The sequence below is a fragment of the Topomyia yanbarensis genome, chromosome 3 (assembly GCF_030247195.1).
Source record: "Topomyia yanbarensis strain Yona2022 chromosome 3, ASM3024719v1, whole genome shotgun sequence".
Taxonomy (NCBI): Eukaryota; Metazoa; Arthropoda; class Insecta; order Diptera; family Culicidae; genus Topomyia; species Topomyia yanbarensis.
Window position 1 is genome coordinate 316,682,122 of NC_080672.1, and position 17,355 is coordinate 316,699,476.

General features: G+C 40.1%; 3 protein-coding genes across 3 annotated transcripts; 2 read left to right on the forward strand and 1 right to left on the reverse strand.

The window, feature by feature from the left end:
* LOC131690786 (pre-mRNA-processing factor 6) lies at nucleotides 1–3,162 on the forward strand. The gene is made up of 4 exons (XM_058976796.1): nucleotides 1–225; nucleotides 283–342; nucleotides 400–2,812; nucleotides 2,876–3,162. The coding sequence occupies exons 1-4, from the start codon at nucleotides 128–130 to the stop codon at nucleotides 3,098–3,100; spliced, it is 2,796 nt and encodes a 931-aa protein (XP_058832779.1). The 5' UTR covers nucleotides 1–127; the 3' UTR covers nucleotides 3,101–3,162.
* A 6,638-nt stretch (nucleotides 3,163–9,800) lies between these two features.
* On the forward strand, nucleotides 9,801–11,431 carry LOC131690668 (uncharacterized). The gene is made up of 3 exons (XM_058976594.1): nucleotides 9,801–10,042; nucleotides 10,211–10,955; nucleotides 11,014–11,431. Exons 2-3 carry the CDS (start codon nucleotides 10,219–10,221, stop codon nucleotides 11,330–11,332), a joined length of 1,056 nt encoding a protein of 351 aa, XP_058832577.1. The 5' UTR covers nucleotides 9,801–10,042; nucleotides 10,211–10,218; the 3' UTR covers nucleotides 11,333–11,431.
* LOC131690667 (HMG box-containing protein 4) lies at nucleotides 11,383–14,274 on the reverse strand. The gene is made up of 4 exons (XM_058976593.1): nucleotides 13,901–14,274; nucleotides 13,668–13,831; nucleotides 12,787–13,608; nucleotides 11,383–12,724 (listed from the first exon to the last, which is right to left on the reverse strand). Exons 1-4 carry the CDS (start codon nucleotides 13,923–13,925, stop codon nucleotides 12,548–12,550), a joined length of 1,188 nt encoding a protein of 395 aa, XP_058832576.1. The 5' UTR covers nucleotides 13,926–14,274; the 3' UTR covers nucleotides 11,383–12,547.
* Between the last annotated feature and the right edge of the window lie 3,081 nt (nucleotides 14,275–17,355).

Here is a 17,355-nt window from a genome sequence, read left to right on the forward strand (position 1 = left end):
TCATCAATCAATGCCACTATCGTTGTTTTGATTTGTTCGGGAAACTTTTGGGATAATTCCGTCTGTTTTATAACGTTTTAGTGTTCCTGTGCTGGAAAATAAGTGCGCATTCAACGATAAGAATAAAATGGCTCATATACCGGCAACTTCCTTAGGTAGCAAAAGCAAGAAACATTTTCTCGGTGTTCCTGCACCACTTGGCTATGTCGCCGGTGTAGGTCGAGGGTAAGTTTTATTTTTGAAGTATTCATGTTATAATTATTAATTTTCACTCTTGCACAGTGCCACAGGTTTCACTACCCGTTCCGATATTGGTCCTGCGCGGGATGCTAATGATGTGTCGTAAGTAACTCTTAAATCATACTCAAAAACATTCACTAATTTCGGTCAACTTCTCAGTGATGACCGACACGCGCCGCCAGCGGCCAAGCGCAAGAAGAAGGAAGAAGAAGAGGAGGACGACGAGGATCTGAATGACTCCAACTATGATGAGTTTAGTGGTTACAGCGGTTCGTTGTTCTCTAAGGACCCGTACGATAAAGATGACGCGGAAGCAGATGCCATCTACGAGAGCATCGATAAACGTATGGACGAAAAACGTAAAGAGTATCGTGAAAAGAGGTTGAAAGAAGATTTGGAACGATATCGTCAAGAGCGACCGAAAATACAGCAGCAGTTTTCTGATTTGAAGCGTAATTTAATCACTGTGTCTGAGGACGAATGGGCTAATCTACCGGAGGTCGGAGATAGCCGTAACAAAAAGCAACGGAATCCACGAGCGGAAAAGTTTACTCCATTGCCGGATAGTGTTCTGTCCAGGAATTTGGGAGGAGAAACAACTAGTACGATCGACGCTCGTTCGGGATTGGCATCGATGATTCCTGGTAGTGCAACACCCGGGATGCTTACTCCCAGCGGTGACTTAGATTTAAGAAAAATTGGTCAAGCCAGGAATACGCTAATGAACGTAAAGCTGTCACAGGTTTCAGATTCTGTAGCAGGTCAGACGGTTGTGGATCCAAAGGGTTATTTGACTGATCTTCAGAGTATGATCCCAACCTACGGTGGGGACATCAATGACATTAAGAAAGCCAGATTGCTGCTCAAAAGTGTTCGAGAGACAAATCCTAATCATCCACCAGCATGGATTGCTAGTGCCCGTCTGGAAGAAGTCACTGGTAAGGTGCAAATGGCTCGTAACTTAATAATGCGTGGTTGCGAAGTCAATCCACTAAGTGAAGATCTTTGGTTGGAGGCAGCACGTTTGCAGCCTCCAGATACGGCAAAAGGAGTAATTGCTCAAGCTGCTAGGCATATTCCTACTTCAGTTAGAATATGGATCAAGGCTGCTGACTTGGAAACCGAAGCAAAAGCAAAAAGACGTGTGTTTCGTAAAGCCTTGGAGCATATCCCGAATTCTGTGCGATTGTGGAAGGCTGCTGTAGAGATGGAAAATCCAGAAGATGCTAAAATTCTACTCTCGAGAGCTGTAGAATGCTGCAACACAAGTGTTGAACTTTGGCTTGCTTTAGCCCGATTAGAAACCTACGAAAATGCTCGAAAAGTGCTGAATAAAGCTCGAGAGAATATTCCAACGGATCGACAGATCTGGACAACCGCTGCTAAGTTGGAGGAAGCAAACGGAAATATTCATATGGTGGAAAAGATCATTGACCGAGCAATGACTTCACTTAGTGCTAACGGCGTTGAAATCAACCGAGATCAGTGGCTTCAAGAGGCCATGGAAGCAGAAAAGGCCGGTGCCATCAAATGTTGCCAGGCTATCATTAAATGTGTCATTGGAGCTGGCATTGACGAGGAAGATCGAAAACAAACTTGGATTGATGATGCAGATCACTGCGCAAAGGAAGGGGCCTTCGAATGTGCTCGAGCCGTCTATAACTTTGCTCTTTCTGAGTTTCCTTCCAAAAAGAGCATTTGGTTACGGGCAGCTTACTTCGAAAAAAATCACGGAACTCGTGAGAGTTTAGAAGCAATACTACAAAAAGCAGTTGCCCATTGTCCAAAATCGGAGGTTCTTTGGTTAATGGGTGCCAAATCCAAATGGTTGGCCGGCGATGTGCCAGCAGCTCGTGGCATTTTATCCCTTGCTTTTCAAGCGAATCCTAATTCGGAAGACATTTGGTTGGCTGCAGTAAAGTTGGAATCTGAAAACGCCGAATATGAACGAGCGCGCCGACTTCTGGCAAAAGCGAGAGCTTCGGCTCCTACTCCAAGAGTTATGATGAAGTCTGCTAAGCTTGAATGGGCCCTCAACAAATTGGAAGAGGCTCTTAGTTTATTGGAGGACGCCGTGAAAGTTTTTCCAGATTACGCCAAATTATGGATGATGAAGGGGCAGATCGAGGAACAGAAGAAACTGTTTGAACAAGCAGTTGAAACTTACAACTCAGGTTTGAAAAAATGCCCCAACTCGATTCCGCTTTGGTTGTTGCTGTCGAGTTTAGAAGAACGAAGAAATCTTCTGACCAAAGCACGTTCTGTACTAGAGCGAGGTCGCTTGAAAAATCCCAAGAACTCAATTCTTTGGTTAGCTGCTATACGAATCGAGATACGTGGTGGTCTCAAAGATATGGCAAATACACTGATGGCTAGAGCATTGCAGGACTGTCCAAATGCCGGCGAGCTGTGGTCGGAGGCAATTTTCTTAGAAGCTCGACCACAACGGAAGTCCAAGTCCGTGGATGCTCTGAAGAAATGTGAGCATGATCCGCATGTACTGTTGGCAGTTTCCAAACTTTTCTGGAGCGAACGGAAAGTTCAAAAGTGTCGTGATTGGTTCAATAGAACGGTAAGATATAGTCGAGCGAGGAGTATTAATTAGATAATTAATCCATGTTTTGTCTTTCGACAGATTAAAATTGATCCAGATTTTGGAGACGCTTGGGCCTATTTCTACAAATTCGAATCACAGCACGGTACTGAACAGCAGCAAAATGACCTACTGGAACGGTGTGTTGCGGCTGAACCAAAACATGGAGAGGAATGGTGCCGTGTCAGCAAGAACATTGCAAACTGGTGCTTCAAAACAGACGAAGTACTGAAGGCAGTGGTGAAAATACTGCCTACGCCAATATAGTTCTAGTTCTGGGAAGTTGATAAATTACTGTTCAATAAATAGTAATTATTAAAACGGCGGAACAGTTTGCCTTGTACAGGGTGTCTAATGCCACATTATTTTAAAGACAAAATTCCATGGATTGGGAGGGAAGGGGAGGAATTGCTTCTCTAATCTTGCGGTCATCACATCACATGCTTTGGTATTCTTAGTATGTATAACAAACATGAAGATGTGACACAAGGCGCCAAGAGTGCGCCAAAATCATGTCAATCCTTTTTTTCATTGGATTGTCTGCTCTAAATATATCACCAGGGGACCCTTCATAAATGATATCGCAAGGCCGTCGGAATGCGTGGGTGGTATGGGTAGTATTACCCACTCGAAAATTACCGAGGAGGGAATTAACCACTCGAAAGTTTGGAACAAATTAAAACCTGAGATTAACAACGTATATATTTTTTCGCACAAACTTCTTGCGTTGGAAATCCTCGATGTAAAACAATTGCATATTTTTATTCAGGTACAAATTTCTTTGCTTTACAATTTAAATTTCTTGGGAATAATCAGGATTAGTTTGAAATTTGGAATTATTTATTATATTCATACTCATGAAAATACATTTTGACACATCTACATCTTAAAACAATGAGTTCAGATCGATAGACAAAAAATATTAATATACTATGTTATTCAGACTAGAAATATTTTTAAGGACAATATAAACAATTTGTAATTTTTTAACATGAATAATCATTTAATTGAAAATTGAAGCAAGAAGAAACAATCACTAGACAATTAGTAGACTTTGTATAAGGAAGGCAAAAGATTGTTGATCTCAACATCAGTAGCAGAGACCGCTTCAGAGAACAATCAGAGAAAAATGACAAGGAAAAAAAGAAATGAAACTTGTAGCTTCGTGGCAAACGGAAGATCACTATCAGGACATCTTGAACCGATTGGCCAATTGGCCTCCTTGGATCCGCTTGGAACTCTTGGGATCACATTTGCAGGTACCTGTTAGTAAGTCAACCAAAAGAGTAGATATAAATGAATTTGGAGAATAGCCAACATATGACTACGGACTAGAACCAGGCCGAAGGGATTCGTTTAACGCAGATCTGGCACTACACAACTAGAAAAAATCGTGTAAATTTAAGTCGCTTGACCATGACTATACGAGCATCAAAAATGAAATAGTTTTACATTTGATTTTAATTTAACATGTTGAATTTTGCGAGTCACGTAATTTTACTCCACATATGGCGTTTGTTTAAAATGTGTAATTTTATGGCACAGTGCTTGGAAAGTTCATCTTTCATGTAAAATTAAACAAAACACGGTTATATATTTCGTCATTTCGTCAATTACGGTTTGTTAGATTGTGGTAAGTTTCTAAATACCTCAACGGTAAAAAATTATTTTTTTGGTTTGTAGAACACTAGGCGCACGTCCAGACAACATGTTTAATGTCGCGATAGCCGTCATCGCAAGCGCAGAGAACGCTCTTTACGACCCCAATACGCCGGAGATGCGCATTCAACGTATAATGATTGGACATGACCCGAAATGCTACCCGAAGAAAGTCACGACGTTCATCCATCTTTTTAACCAAGGTTGGTTGATGCCTTTGGGATTCCCAAATTTCCATTATCCCACAAAATTTGCCAATTTTTTAGCGTTTTCTAACTATAAATCTAACTGAAAAATTCGTTAAAGCTGCGCGATGTTTCACAAATATTACCTTCCAATGCCTAAGTGTCCGCCTTCTCATTACCATTCCAATCTAAGTGTCACTTTTCTTATTAGCCAGCATAGATCAATGTGAATGAACTCAAACTAATATTTGTATTAGGTAATCCGAAACGATTTCAATATAAATAATCTAGGCTCCCATATTCTCTCCGAGAAAATTAAGAGTGCTTTCCATGCTCCATCGATCGAAGCGCCTACTTGAAACTGTAACGATGTAGACATGGTCGTAGGTAAATATAAAACTATAAGTTACGTGGGGAAAATGCTTAGCGCGAGTATTTTTTCTGTCAGATAAATTTGTGTGTTTGAAGAACAATTATTACGTTTATATACATTATTTTAATTTCATCGCGAAACGTCTATCATTTGAATGTGAATTTACGTGGAGTAATGTTGTCGCAGATAAAGAATTCTTAGTTCTGTGTATTCCGATCAAAGGTCGAATTGAGTACACGACGAGAGCCCAGCTGCTAGACGAAATATTGTTTCTCTCGTTAATCCGTTGACGAACCGGTGCCTATAACCGCGTTTTTCAGTTTGCATCAAGTTTTTTATTTGCGTTTCTAACGTCGCGTATATTCGGAAAAATTTGGGCAATCTGACGTTCAAAAATTCCTCATAGGATCTTTTCGCATACAATTCTGAGCACTCTCTGCCCACAACGAAGTGGGAAACCGTCCACGATTGTTCGCGCCAGGTATTCGTTTCGTCTGACCTTTAATCTAAGTGTAGAAAAACAAGTCAGTCAGAACGTTGCACACTGCTCCCAGGAGGAATTTCTCATTTTGATTCGATTGTTTCGGATATAGTGGACGCGTAGCTCTTTCAATCAATGGGCACACTAATGAGCTAGAGTTCGACGATAAATCTAACGCACTTGGCCACGCTGGTAGGCACTCGTATCATTTCCACTGTATTCAAGATGGTCATACTGAAATTGTCGCGAATATCATGCGGTAAGATAGATCGGTTATCAGCATGAAGACAACCCCATGGCATGCGGTGGAAGTTGAAATCTTCTCGAACCAGTTGAGGTGCGATGTATATGGAAAGAAAATCAATAAATCTTTGCCTATGATTCGGATTTAACAAGCGACAACTTCAATACCTCGTACCAAGCAAAGGCCAATCCGATTTAAATAATAGCACGTTTTGATCCCCAAAACGCTCCTCAATATTGTTTTCGGCCATGGCGAATAATGCTAAACTTGAGGAAGATCTACGTCGGAAGTGAACCTAGAAAAATAAAATGACTGAAATATAGAGACACTTGATGTTTTGGATGTCCCATGTGGACTTTCCGAGACCAGGAGCCAATGTCTTGATCCTCTCCGCATTTTCCACACCATGCCTTATTTCTACAATTGGTTCTTCAGTTCATGCCCCGGGTTACAAAAAGGCGAACAAGTAGACGAGCCCCGTTCAAAAGAACAAATTTTGGAAGAACAAATCCGGCGAAAGGCTCGAAATGAGGCTGACGGAAAATAAGTTTTCTAATACTCCTCGATTTTTACTGAACACAATTGTTTGCATATCAGAATTTACACTGACTGAAACAAAGGGATCTGGAAGGAGCCATCCCCTATTTCGCAATCAAGGCCCATCTCGGAGACTACACCATCAATCTCTACTTCCCAATCGGGTGCGCAGACAAAATACTTTTTCGTACACGGTCGAGTGTTGTTTAGTTAGATCACGCGATTTATCGATGACGTTAAATGGCTTGTCTTTGGTCCGGAAGTAGACCATCCGGGGGCCGGTTGTTTTAGATATAATTTGTATCGAAAATGAGGCTTATTGGTATTATTTTTGCCATCGGAGAAATATTCAAATCGATCTCCACTAAACTTGAAAGGATGTTGGTCGCCGGAGATACCCATATCGACTCACACTCAGCTAGCTTCAAAGCACAGTCAGAAAAAAGCCGACTCGGAATAGTGGTGGGGTATTTCGGTCGTAGTTAAATTGATTTTTTTTTATTACGAACATCAACAGCAAGGTAGCGACTGCACAAAACATTAACAGTCCTTCCCGTCATGTACGGAAAGCAACACATATATTTTGGAACCACGTATCCGATCCGAGAGTCCGGATCCAGACTCTTGTCTGTATCTAAGCACCAAATCTGGGCCTGGTTCAAGTCCTAACCTGGTGAGGGGAAAAGGGGATGGGCTAGATCTAGGGGCTGGTTCATTACCGGGTATTGGTCCAGATTCGGGAACTTGTCCGGACCCGGAAACTGGTCCGGATCGGGAACTAGTCCAGATCCGGAAACTGATCCAGATCCGGGATGTCCAAATTTGGGAACTGGCCCAGATCGGGAGCTGTGTCGGATCCGGAAACTAGGCCGGATCGTAAAACTGCCCAAAATTTTTCTTTCACTATCCAAGTTACCCTATAAAAAATCCGTAATTCCGCCTATTTCTGCCAAAATTGGTGCAGATTCCGGCCTGAATTTGGGTAGAAATCCGCCAGAACTCCGGCTGGTTTGACTCGATACTAATACTAATCGACCGAATTATCCTACATCGTCATTCCACCGTTTACTACCTTTGCGGTAATATGAGTTTAATACCGCAATGCGCAATTGCGTGGTCTGTTATCAAAAAGCCATATCTGAACTTTCGTCAGTACGAGGAGAAATCATTTCGAATCTTACTACCCACTCGGGAAATAGGTGTTCCGCCGGCCCGGTGATATCGAATATTGACAATAGGGGAAGAGCGTCACGTAACGAGATAAAAACTAAAATGAATTTTAGACGTATCAGCGGATCAAGGATAAAAACGAACAACATTGTTTATGAATGGCCCCCAAACAAAGAATATTCCATAACAAATATCACGCAACATCTGCGACAGAGCATTGAGATCAAGGCCAAGTTCCCCCTGGGTCGTGCAAAACTGAGAAGCAACATCAATTTAGGCACAGATAGCAGACGTCCATTTATTTTCATTTTTTTGTCTTTTCATTTGTTTCTCTTGCTACAATATGTGCGGCTCGAGCGTGACGGCCAAGGAAACGGAAAGCCAGTGGCCCAAACAGATCAGGAACAGGAAGAAGGACTACGAACAAGGGAATAAATAACAGATGAGAAATCGTTTACTTATTTATTATAACTACGATACTAATCGCAATTATTTTGCTTCTTTGTTTCGTTTCAGCAAACCAAAATCTATACGGACTAGCACATACGAACAGTTAGGCTTTGTAGGTTCTCTAACTAGCGTCTTCTACATTTTCATTTTAATAGCAAAGTGCGAACAAAATAAGCCCATTTCATGACAAATATCGCGGTAATAATTTTGTTTTGAATTTTATATGTCATGGAACATTAACGAAAGATCTCTCAGTTCACGATGCTGCAGCTGCCCATGATTCTAAGAAGCATACATTCAACAAAATTACTAATTTTTGTTTGGTTGAATCCGAAGAGAAACCTTAATTCAGCTAACAAACTAAGTCTACTAGTTAGCAAGATTAGCTAACTAATGTAGCAAGTTAAATCCGCATAAACGCAAACTTAGCACATTAAAAATTTCATGAAAAGTAACTTGTGTGAAATTAAAATTTATTTCTCTTGAGAATGGAGGAACATCAAATTGTTTTTTCAATCAATGGGTTTTAATTCCCGTAAAAAAATCTTAATGCTACGTTGCGCTACTGCTGACCCTACCCTCTCCCTCGTCACACTTCGTTACAAATTTAGTATACCCCTCTCCCCCCCCCCCAAAATGCTACGTCATTTATGCATGGCCCCTTCGAGAATATCTTCGCCTCCCGGTCAGCGTGGCAAGCAGAGAGTTAGCAAAAGTTGAGCAAAGCGAAATTGATGCTGGCAGAGTTTCTGCGAGCATTTTGCGCGATTTGTGCGAGAATTCTGGCAACGAATTCGCTCAAATGCAACAACCGTTTCTGACAGAAGCGGTTAAACCAACCGATGCTGCTCACTTTTATCCGGAATCCAGTCAGAAATGTACGGCCAAGATCTCTGCACGCTTCCTGCCACATCTTTGTCAGATGTTTTGCTCAATTCGAGCTAAATTCTACCAAGTAGGAATTGCCAGGATCTTTGCACAGTTTATGTCCGAGTTATGCCATGGTTTTGCTCGGTTCCTGTCAAAATTTGCCAGAAAACGCGAGCGAAACCGAGTTCGCCCTAGCTCAACTAACCCGACAGGATACGCGCAGAAATCTGACAGGGCTGCCAAACCAAGACTTACAGAAATCTAGCAGAGCGGTCTCTGCCAGAAAATTTGCTCACTGGGCTTTTTCTCGGTTTGAGTCGAATGGGAGTTTCGCTGTTTTCAAAAATTATGCTTGAATTGGAATTTAAATTTTGAGTAGTTTTAAATGAGCGTGCATGTTGACGCATCCAATCAAATTAGCCAGAATTTGGACTAATCTCTGACTGAATTCCAACTCGAATGACACAACCGATTCAGATTCGGAATGAGTTGTTCTATATGAACCGGCAAAATTTGTCAGAATTTCGGATAAATTTGACTGGGAGCGTGTATAAGTTTACCAAAGAGAATAGGGAAAGAGACGAATAGTGTGAAGCCAAAAATACCTTATTGAGCAGACCAATCGTGCAATGTAAATAAACATTACTCATGCCTGAGTTGGAGGAGATAAGTATTGTAAATCTATCAAAAAAGAAATTTGAATTTTCGTCAGAATTTAGTGCAATCGTGATTGTAAGGTGCATTCTAGAGTCTATGTATGAGTAAAAACAAGCTTTAGAATTATTTCATCTCTTTGTTTCAAAATGCACATCGTTTGATAAACAAATCCAACGATCGACAAAAGGTTTGTTTTCAAAATATAATAGGCGTCATTTAAAGTGCTGCCTTTGGAAATGGTTGCCAAATTCTAGTGTTGAAATCATCGTAAAGGGAGTGTTGCCGTTTTGACTGATTTTCACTCTGCGTCTCTTTCACTATTCTCTTTGAAGTTTACAAATTTACCAAAAATAAGCAGTTCGAGCGGGAAAACGAATATGTAAACATCGCAACCGTTGGCATACGCGTAAATTTCTGTTGAATGTTGATGAATCTGGAAAAATAATATATTTTCCATAAACGTTATTTTTGTTCTTGTGATGTGAAATTTTGTGTAAATTAAAACGCTTCAAACAAAACGAATAACCATTATCACGGCAGGAAGGTCGGTCATATAGGAAACGGTCTTCCTTGACCTGACAAGGTATACAAAATGTAACCAACAGGGTATCGTAAGCTAATAAATTACAACTTCAAGAGACAGGCCAAAAATAATTATATTGTGATTTATTGCTCGTACGGTAACCTGTGAAATACTTTTTCAAAAAAAATTCGAATCAATAACCCTCACCTAAACTCTCATTTCAACAAGCGCATAGAATGGCTAACCTAGGCATCCCACGGACTCGCCCAATTCTCGCAGAAATCCCGGCGAGAATGGGCTTTCAACCACAGCAACGGGTCGATACTCCGTTGATGGTAAACGGGAGAAACGCTTTGGACCCAAGACTGATCGATAATTCTGCGGCTAACATTCCGGACAGTTATCTATCCCCGCGTATGTCCCCCGAAGAAGCCGTAATTCAACAGCGAGGCCGACGTCGTGTCCCCATCATCTGGAGTCCGGAAAAATTCTTTCATCTGTCGCCAAACAAAACACCAACGAAGAGTCTTACGGCAATGACGCTCAGAAGTTCACCTCGGAAACGATCTCTAATGCAGGAACTTTCGGAAGCATCGACGTCTGCTGTAGAAAGTTATGCGTCGCCTTCTACTAAACGCAGTCCTTCGACTAAAAACTCTCCCAGCGCTAAAAAGATGCGTTTTGACGAAGGATCGATAAATCGAAACAAATATGATGTTCCGTTGGAAACTCTGCTCAAGGGCTTGAGCCACGATCAACTGATTTCAATTATCACTGGTTCGGTACGAGGAAACCCTCGGCTAGAGGAAGCAATTCGCTGCGATTTGCCGATACCAGATATTACACCGCTGGAGGAACAACTGAGCTATCTGAAAAAGAACATTTCCAAAAGTTTGCCAGCAACACGTTTAGTTAGCAAAACGGACAGTCCAGCGTATGCACGAGCTGCGACTCATCTTGTTTCGTTCAAGAAGTATTAATTAGTACTATTCGGTAGATCGAACAAAGTGTAATCTCTTGTTATTTTCCAGAATGCTCATCGATCACAGCCAAACACTGCATACCTCAAAACACTGGGACGCCTTACTTGATTATGTCATGATGGCCTGGACCTACGCACGAGCTACACCCATTTGGGACAATCCACCTCACAACGCCGTTCGAAGACACTGCTTTAAAATATTAGCATACCACGCTAGCAGCGCACTGAAGCACGGACAGACAGGATTGGGCCAGGAGCGATTGAATAAGTTTCAGCAACAAATGAAAGCAATGACCTCTGACTGCGAAGATATCAACGACTGTACCGCTCTCATCCGCAGTCTGTTGGACAAAGTTTCAACTGTTTGAAAATTGAGCTACATACTTATCATTCTACCAGGGCTTAAGTACAAGTAGGAAAAAAGTTCAAAAAGCTATATATTCCAATTTTTTTAAATCAACTGAATCATATACATTTATTTTTTTACTTACCTGCGGTAAAAGAGCAATGGAAGCTGGTTTTCGTTTCGTGCTAAGCTGTATTAGCAATATGGACTGATGACTGCATGTTAAAGATAATGAAGTTTGTACTACGCTACTATGAATGTTGAATAAAGATTGATCAAGACAGAAATGAAAAACTTATTGGTACAACTGTAATCATGAATCAAATTAGTTATGGAATTTGCGTTTCGACTTCGTCTCATCAGAATCCGACACTAACTTAGTGACAGGACTAAGCTAGTGCCGGATTGACGCTAGTTACAAAAAACGGAGACAATTATTGTGTTGCTGAGCAAACCTCTAGTCAAGCACATGTTCCGCAAGAAAATGAGCCCTTATTCCATAACTAATTTAGTTATAGTCACGCGCAAAGATGGTTTTAAACAATTATCTCTTTAATGGAGAAATATAGTTTTTTACCAACATTGTTCTCCACTAAGGAGAAATATACTACCGTGATCCGCATAACAGTCCCATTTGCTATGGGTTTCCTATGCAGATGGGACAGTTATGCGTATCATGGCAGTATAGCATAGTGCATCTTGTATTGGCTGGCTAAGCCAAACCAAATGTTTTGATTTCATTATCTTAAAATGGACTCCTTTTCTTGCGGGACATCACGCTTGACTAGGGGTTTGCTCAGAAATACAAATTATATCCGTTTTTTGGATCTAGCGTCAATCCGGCGCTAGCTTAGTCCTGTCACTAAGTTAGAGTCGGATTCTGATGAGACGAAGTCGAAACGCAAATTCTATAACTAATTTAGTTATAGGTTTTCTGCCCATAAAAGCATAAGAGTCCCATATCGAAAAACAGCAAGCCGAGAAAAACGCTGTTCAAGATTTACGTTTGCATTGAGCCTTATGGATGGGACAACAGTGTTTTGGTAATTTTTTCGATATTTTCTAAACAAACCTGATAATCTTATTTGTGCATTGTGATTCAGTGATGATACAGAATACAATCCAACAGATCACTCATTTTCGACAAAAATCCATATGGGACTCTTATGCTTTTATGGGCAGTTTTGTTCATATCAGTTTTTCTTAGAATATATCTATTTGTTAGCTTTGTTTTTTTTTACAATCCGGGCATAACGTAAGCTATGTTATCCAAAGTGTTTTGAAAGACATCTTTCAAATGCTCTGCATCCGCTTGCAAACCAGGGATGTGTACCGTTAAACACATCAACGGGCCCAATGAGCAAAGCAAACTATCCAACAAGACAGAAAGGCTTCCAGAAACAGCTATTTGTCCCTAGAAAAAGAATATGGCAATTATGATTCGTTCCACTTTTGCAATAATCGATGATGATCAACCTCGTGTTCCTTGAGACGCTCGCCGATGATGGTTAAACTATCGCCGAGCAGCTTTAAGTGAGCTGCCACATCAGTAGGTTGGCAGCCGGGAAGTTTCATGTGACCGCTACCTTTTGTTGGCGAGTCTGGGGATAGATGGGCACTGGTTACAACTGTTGATTTAGAGTCGATCGTAAGCGGGGTTCCCTTCTGTTGTGCCTTCTTTCCTCGCGAGACAGCTGCGTTAGGAGTAGAAGTCATCGTAGTAGGGGTGCCGGAGGTGGTGACGCCAACCGTTGGGCTAGACCCTGATTGCTCTAAGTGCAAGTAACGTTTCACGAATGGTGCGTCAAGCGCTTTCTCGTTACCTTGCTTGAACTTGTTGGCTATCCGCTTCGCACGACGTTTCCAGTTGTGCTTCTGGTTACTCGGAACATTGGTCCACATTTCGCCGAGACGTTTAGAAATGGAACCAAAATCTAGATCCGGATTGGAGAGCATTTGCTTACGCGCCTCCTTGGCCCAAAGCATGTATGCAGTGAAACGACGTTTGCCTTTATCTTTTCTTTGAGTTTTTCCTGTGACAACCTTTCCATCTTTCAGCATCTTTTTGAATTTTGACGACTTTTCTGACATGTACAAACTGCGCTTCGGGGCTAACTCTACGAGCAACTCACTGTCACTTTTTTCGTCTTCCTCTTGAGTTCCTTCCATATCCTCAATGTCCATTACATCGTCATCGTCCGAGTCCATGGGAGAATCGCTTCCATCATCTTCAGAATCAGAAATCATCTCGTTATCATCTAAAGCCGCATCGGAATCGTGTTCTGCTTTTATGACATCCTAGAAATGTTTTATAAAACCTGTTTAAAATCAACCCAAACATGATTGCTATAAATTACCGCTAAATATTCCAGACCGGATCCGGATGTGTTGGGTGTTTTGAGCTTTTGAGCCTTCTTTTGTTTTGCATCGCTTAGGTCGTCCGGCGACTGGAAGTCCACAAGCTTAGATGATTTCTTACAGACCCGTCCGCTACGTGAAACTCCAGTTACTTCCAATTCGGCTGTGTTTACGAAGAGTGGGATGAGCCGCAATTAATTACGAAAATACTGAGTTAAATCTTGTGACTTACCATGAACTTTTGGGGTGTGCTCCATTTCAAATGATTACGGATGCAAACGACGACTTCATACAAGGAAAGACCAAACTTAAATTTAATGTATGAATTTACAGTATACTACTTCCCGGGAAAATGATACATTTTTTTGAAGAATGTTTGTTTATTGATTTTATCTCAACCCGCTAACAATCAGGGTAGCCAGATAGAATTCCTTATATCGGAAAACTCACTAACAGTTTATCGCTGGTTATCGGTAGGTCGTGTTTTGTCCCAAAAATGTAGTGTTGACATAAAATTTCAGACCAAATCCAACTCAAAAAAGAATGTTGGTGTAGACTGAGCCCAAAATGAAAAAAATCGATAGTTTTCGGTAAAAATAAGAAAATATCGGTAGTTTTCCCTTGGTTTGTTTGTCTGATCCAGATTTCAAAAATAATGATCAGATTAATGCGTGGATTGTCTTTAACTTGAAAAAAATAAGAAAATAAGTTACAAGAATGCATACACGCTCATCAAAACTACCCAAAATTTGAGTTCGGAGCACTCAATTTCAAAAGTAATAGCAATATGTCAAAAAATGAGTCTTAATTTGAATAGAACTAACTCATTTCTTGAGTAATCATAAAATCTTCAAAGTTCTGAGTGAAAAAAATACTCTCAAAAAAGTGTGCGGAATTAGGTGTTGATTTAAATTTTAAAAAGAGCCTGAAGTTAAAGCCGATGATCGTTCATAAAACTAGAAAGTAAGTTTCATTGAGTTTTGCTTGCTTTCAAATCTTACTTCCAGTTGTGTTTTTGTAGTTTCGGCAATTTATACAAGATGCCGATCGGCATTAAATAGATGTAGAGAACGACCCTTGGATTAAGTTCCCGAACATCGCAAACACCTGGACAACGGTCTGGAGGATCAGGTAAATGATATTTGAAATGCCAATGAATGTCTTTGTACTTTTATTAAAAATGCTGAATGATTATTTTCTGTATGTCCCTCTTGAGTAAAATGTACTCAAATTTGACATTGTTATCCCAAACTCAAAACTGAGTAAACGAGGAAAACTCAATTTTTGACTATGTGCACTTTTAATGAAATTGAGTGGCTGGCTACTCAAATTTGAGTTGTTATGGATGAGCGTGTAGTTCATTTTTAAACTACCTTTTGAGCAACTACTTTTCAAAACAAAACTTTTTAGAACAGTTGGAAACTAGGGTAGTATTTTCGTTAAAAGTGAACAAATTTCGAATTTTCACCAGCTGGAAGTTCCAGCAATCCAAGATGATACAGTCGTGATTCGCTGGTTGGACACCCGCATATTTGGTGACCATTCCTGTAAGATAACCGCAATGGTATTTGGACCTTAAAAAACCATTCCCTGAAGTTTCCTCTTATCATTAACGAAACGATAAACCAACGCTACTGGCAATCATATTGACTATTCCACTTATGGTCAGCGCCACTTGTGCCATTTGCCGAATAGGTCGTTAAGTAACGTTACTATTCAAAAATGCCGATTTCCTCGAACAAATTTTAGGGCATATTATAAGGGGAATGGTGATCTTATAATCCATTTTTGCGGTACTACATTGTTATTAATAATAATCCAATTGGATATAACAATGTATATTAAACATTCTACCATAAACATTTCTTCACCATGCTATGTGATTAGTATAATCTTACATAAACACAATTATTCATTTAATGTTATTTTACAATATGACAAATCGTGACGCAAAACAAACATGGTACCATACCACAAACCGTTTCAATCATTTGGTGTACATTTCTCGAATAGTACAGTTATAGCACAGACAAACAGACGTAACAGCTCGAAGAAAATTCTAAAAAAATCATCGCCCACGTTATACTAGCGACATCTGTTGAACACATTGCACAAAATGTGATTCTGGCAACCATGGGAAATAATATTTTTCAACCGAAGTCCTGGCAACAATGCCCACACCGCTTGTCAACTGCAAGATAGTAGATGAAAGGTAGGAGGATTGTTGCAGTTGTTAAATTTGAAGAGCGAAAGAGAAGAATCGCCTATGTCTCGTACTTAATTTCCATAGCATAATAATTACAATTGACAAATTTAAAGAATGCAGAGCTACGTCTGATTTTTTAGATCCAACTCAACCATTTATTGTTACGGGAAATTAGGCAACACCAAAATAGTTTTTCTTTTCGTGTGAGAAAATCAATTCTTATCGTTAATTGGTCGTATGATTGATTTTTGTCTCTATTTACTTTTCTTTGTCGTCGCTCTTTTGGAATCCCGGAGATATCAGGAACTCTTTATTTTATTTTTCAAACTGGCGTTTACTTTTACTATTAAAACAAGGCTATGTAGCCTATTTTTAAAAAGTTGGCTGTGTTATCGATGCCATTGGATCAAGATCGCAGAGACACAAACCCTAAAATTTCCTTGCCAATATAGAGATCAATTCGCATCAACGATTTCATTTTTAGTTTTCCATAAATGAAAACTCACTATGTAGGCTATGGGAGAATTTAATTTTATAAAATTCTAAACTGATGGTTCGCCACGATGATTCTGCACATGATGCACATGACACTACTTTCCCTTTCAACGAAATCTTTGATCTTTCTCTTAAGTGCAAACTATGCTCGATGCGTTGGTCTTGTAGGGAACTGCATCCTAACGCAACCTAAATATGTAGTTATTATCATTCATAATAATTCCACGACTTGATGTTTTATCGCTTGTTGGGTTGCGACTGATCATTAAATATATCTAGACTGAATATGGTCTCAGCGTATCATTAGTTTCCATAGCTCCTGCACTAGAGTGCCCAGAAAAATAATGAATTTTTGAAAACTCACTCGGCCCACCCCTGAGTCGATTCCTAGTCCCACCAGGAGTACTTGCTCCAAATTTGAAGCAAATCGGACAGGTCTAGCTACCGGACCAAGGTGCCTGAAGTTTGTATGGGATTTTTTGACGATTTACATGGAGAAAACCCACTAGCTCGAATTTTCACCGCTAGGTGGCACTGTATGCATCGTATTATCACTGTAAGTGAAAATAAGAAAGATAATTTAATTGTCTACAACTTTGTCGAAGACTGCTAGTCAATCCGGCTTTGTTGAGAGAAGTTATTAAACTTTTAGTGAAGTGATGTCTGAGTCAGTTTTGCATGGGGCCTAGCAGTACGTGGTAGTATATCAGTACTAGGTTCTAACAAACTAAACATTTTTGTGGAATAATGGTTAGATTTAACTGAATAGTATGTTCGGAAGAATTTCAGTACATAACACGAGTTATGTTTTGGTTAGAAAATTTTAGTTCCACCTGTGACCGCATAGATGGCGCCAACACTAACTTTTCAACGGAGAGAGATAGAATATCGAGATGTTTGGCAAAATTACTGAAAAAATCTTGTTCTACAACTTTTTAGAAGACACCTAATTTCTATCTCTCTCCGTTGAAAAGTTATTGTTGGCG

Bases quoted from the DNA above. Each gene is read 5' to 3' on its own strand.
- LOC131690668 (XM_058976594.1), top strand. From the start codon at position 10,219: ATGGCTAACCTAGGCATCCCACGGACTCGCCCAATTCTCGCAGAAATC. The intron at 10,956-11,013 runs GTATTAATTAGT...GTTATTTTCCAG, and splicing joins CATCTTGTTTCGTTCAAGAA to AATGCTCATCGATCACAGCC.
- LOC131690786 (XM_058976796.1), top strand. From the start codon at position 128: ATGGCTCATATACCGGCAACTTCCTTAGGTAGCAAAAGCAAGAAACAT. The intron at 226-282 runs GTAAGTTTTATT...ACTCTTGCACAG, and splicing joins GTCGCCGGTGTAGGTCGAGG to TGCCACAGGTTTCACTACCC. The intron at 343-399 runs GTAAGTAACTCT...TCAACTTCTCAG, and splicing joins CGGGATGCTAATGATGTGTC to TGATGACCGACACGCGCCGC.
- LOC131690667 (XM_058976593.1), bottom strand. From the start codon at position 13,925: ATGGAGCACACCCCAAAAGTTCATG. The intron at 13,832-13,900 runs GTAAGTCACAAG...TCGTAAACACAG, and splicing joins GCACACCCCAAAAGTTCATG to CCGAATTGGAAGTAACTGGA. The intron at 13,609-13,667 runs GTAATTTATAGC...AAACATTTCTAG, and splicing joins CCGGTCTGGAATATTTAGCG to GATGTCATAAAAGCAGAACA.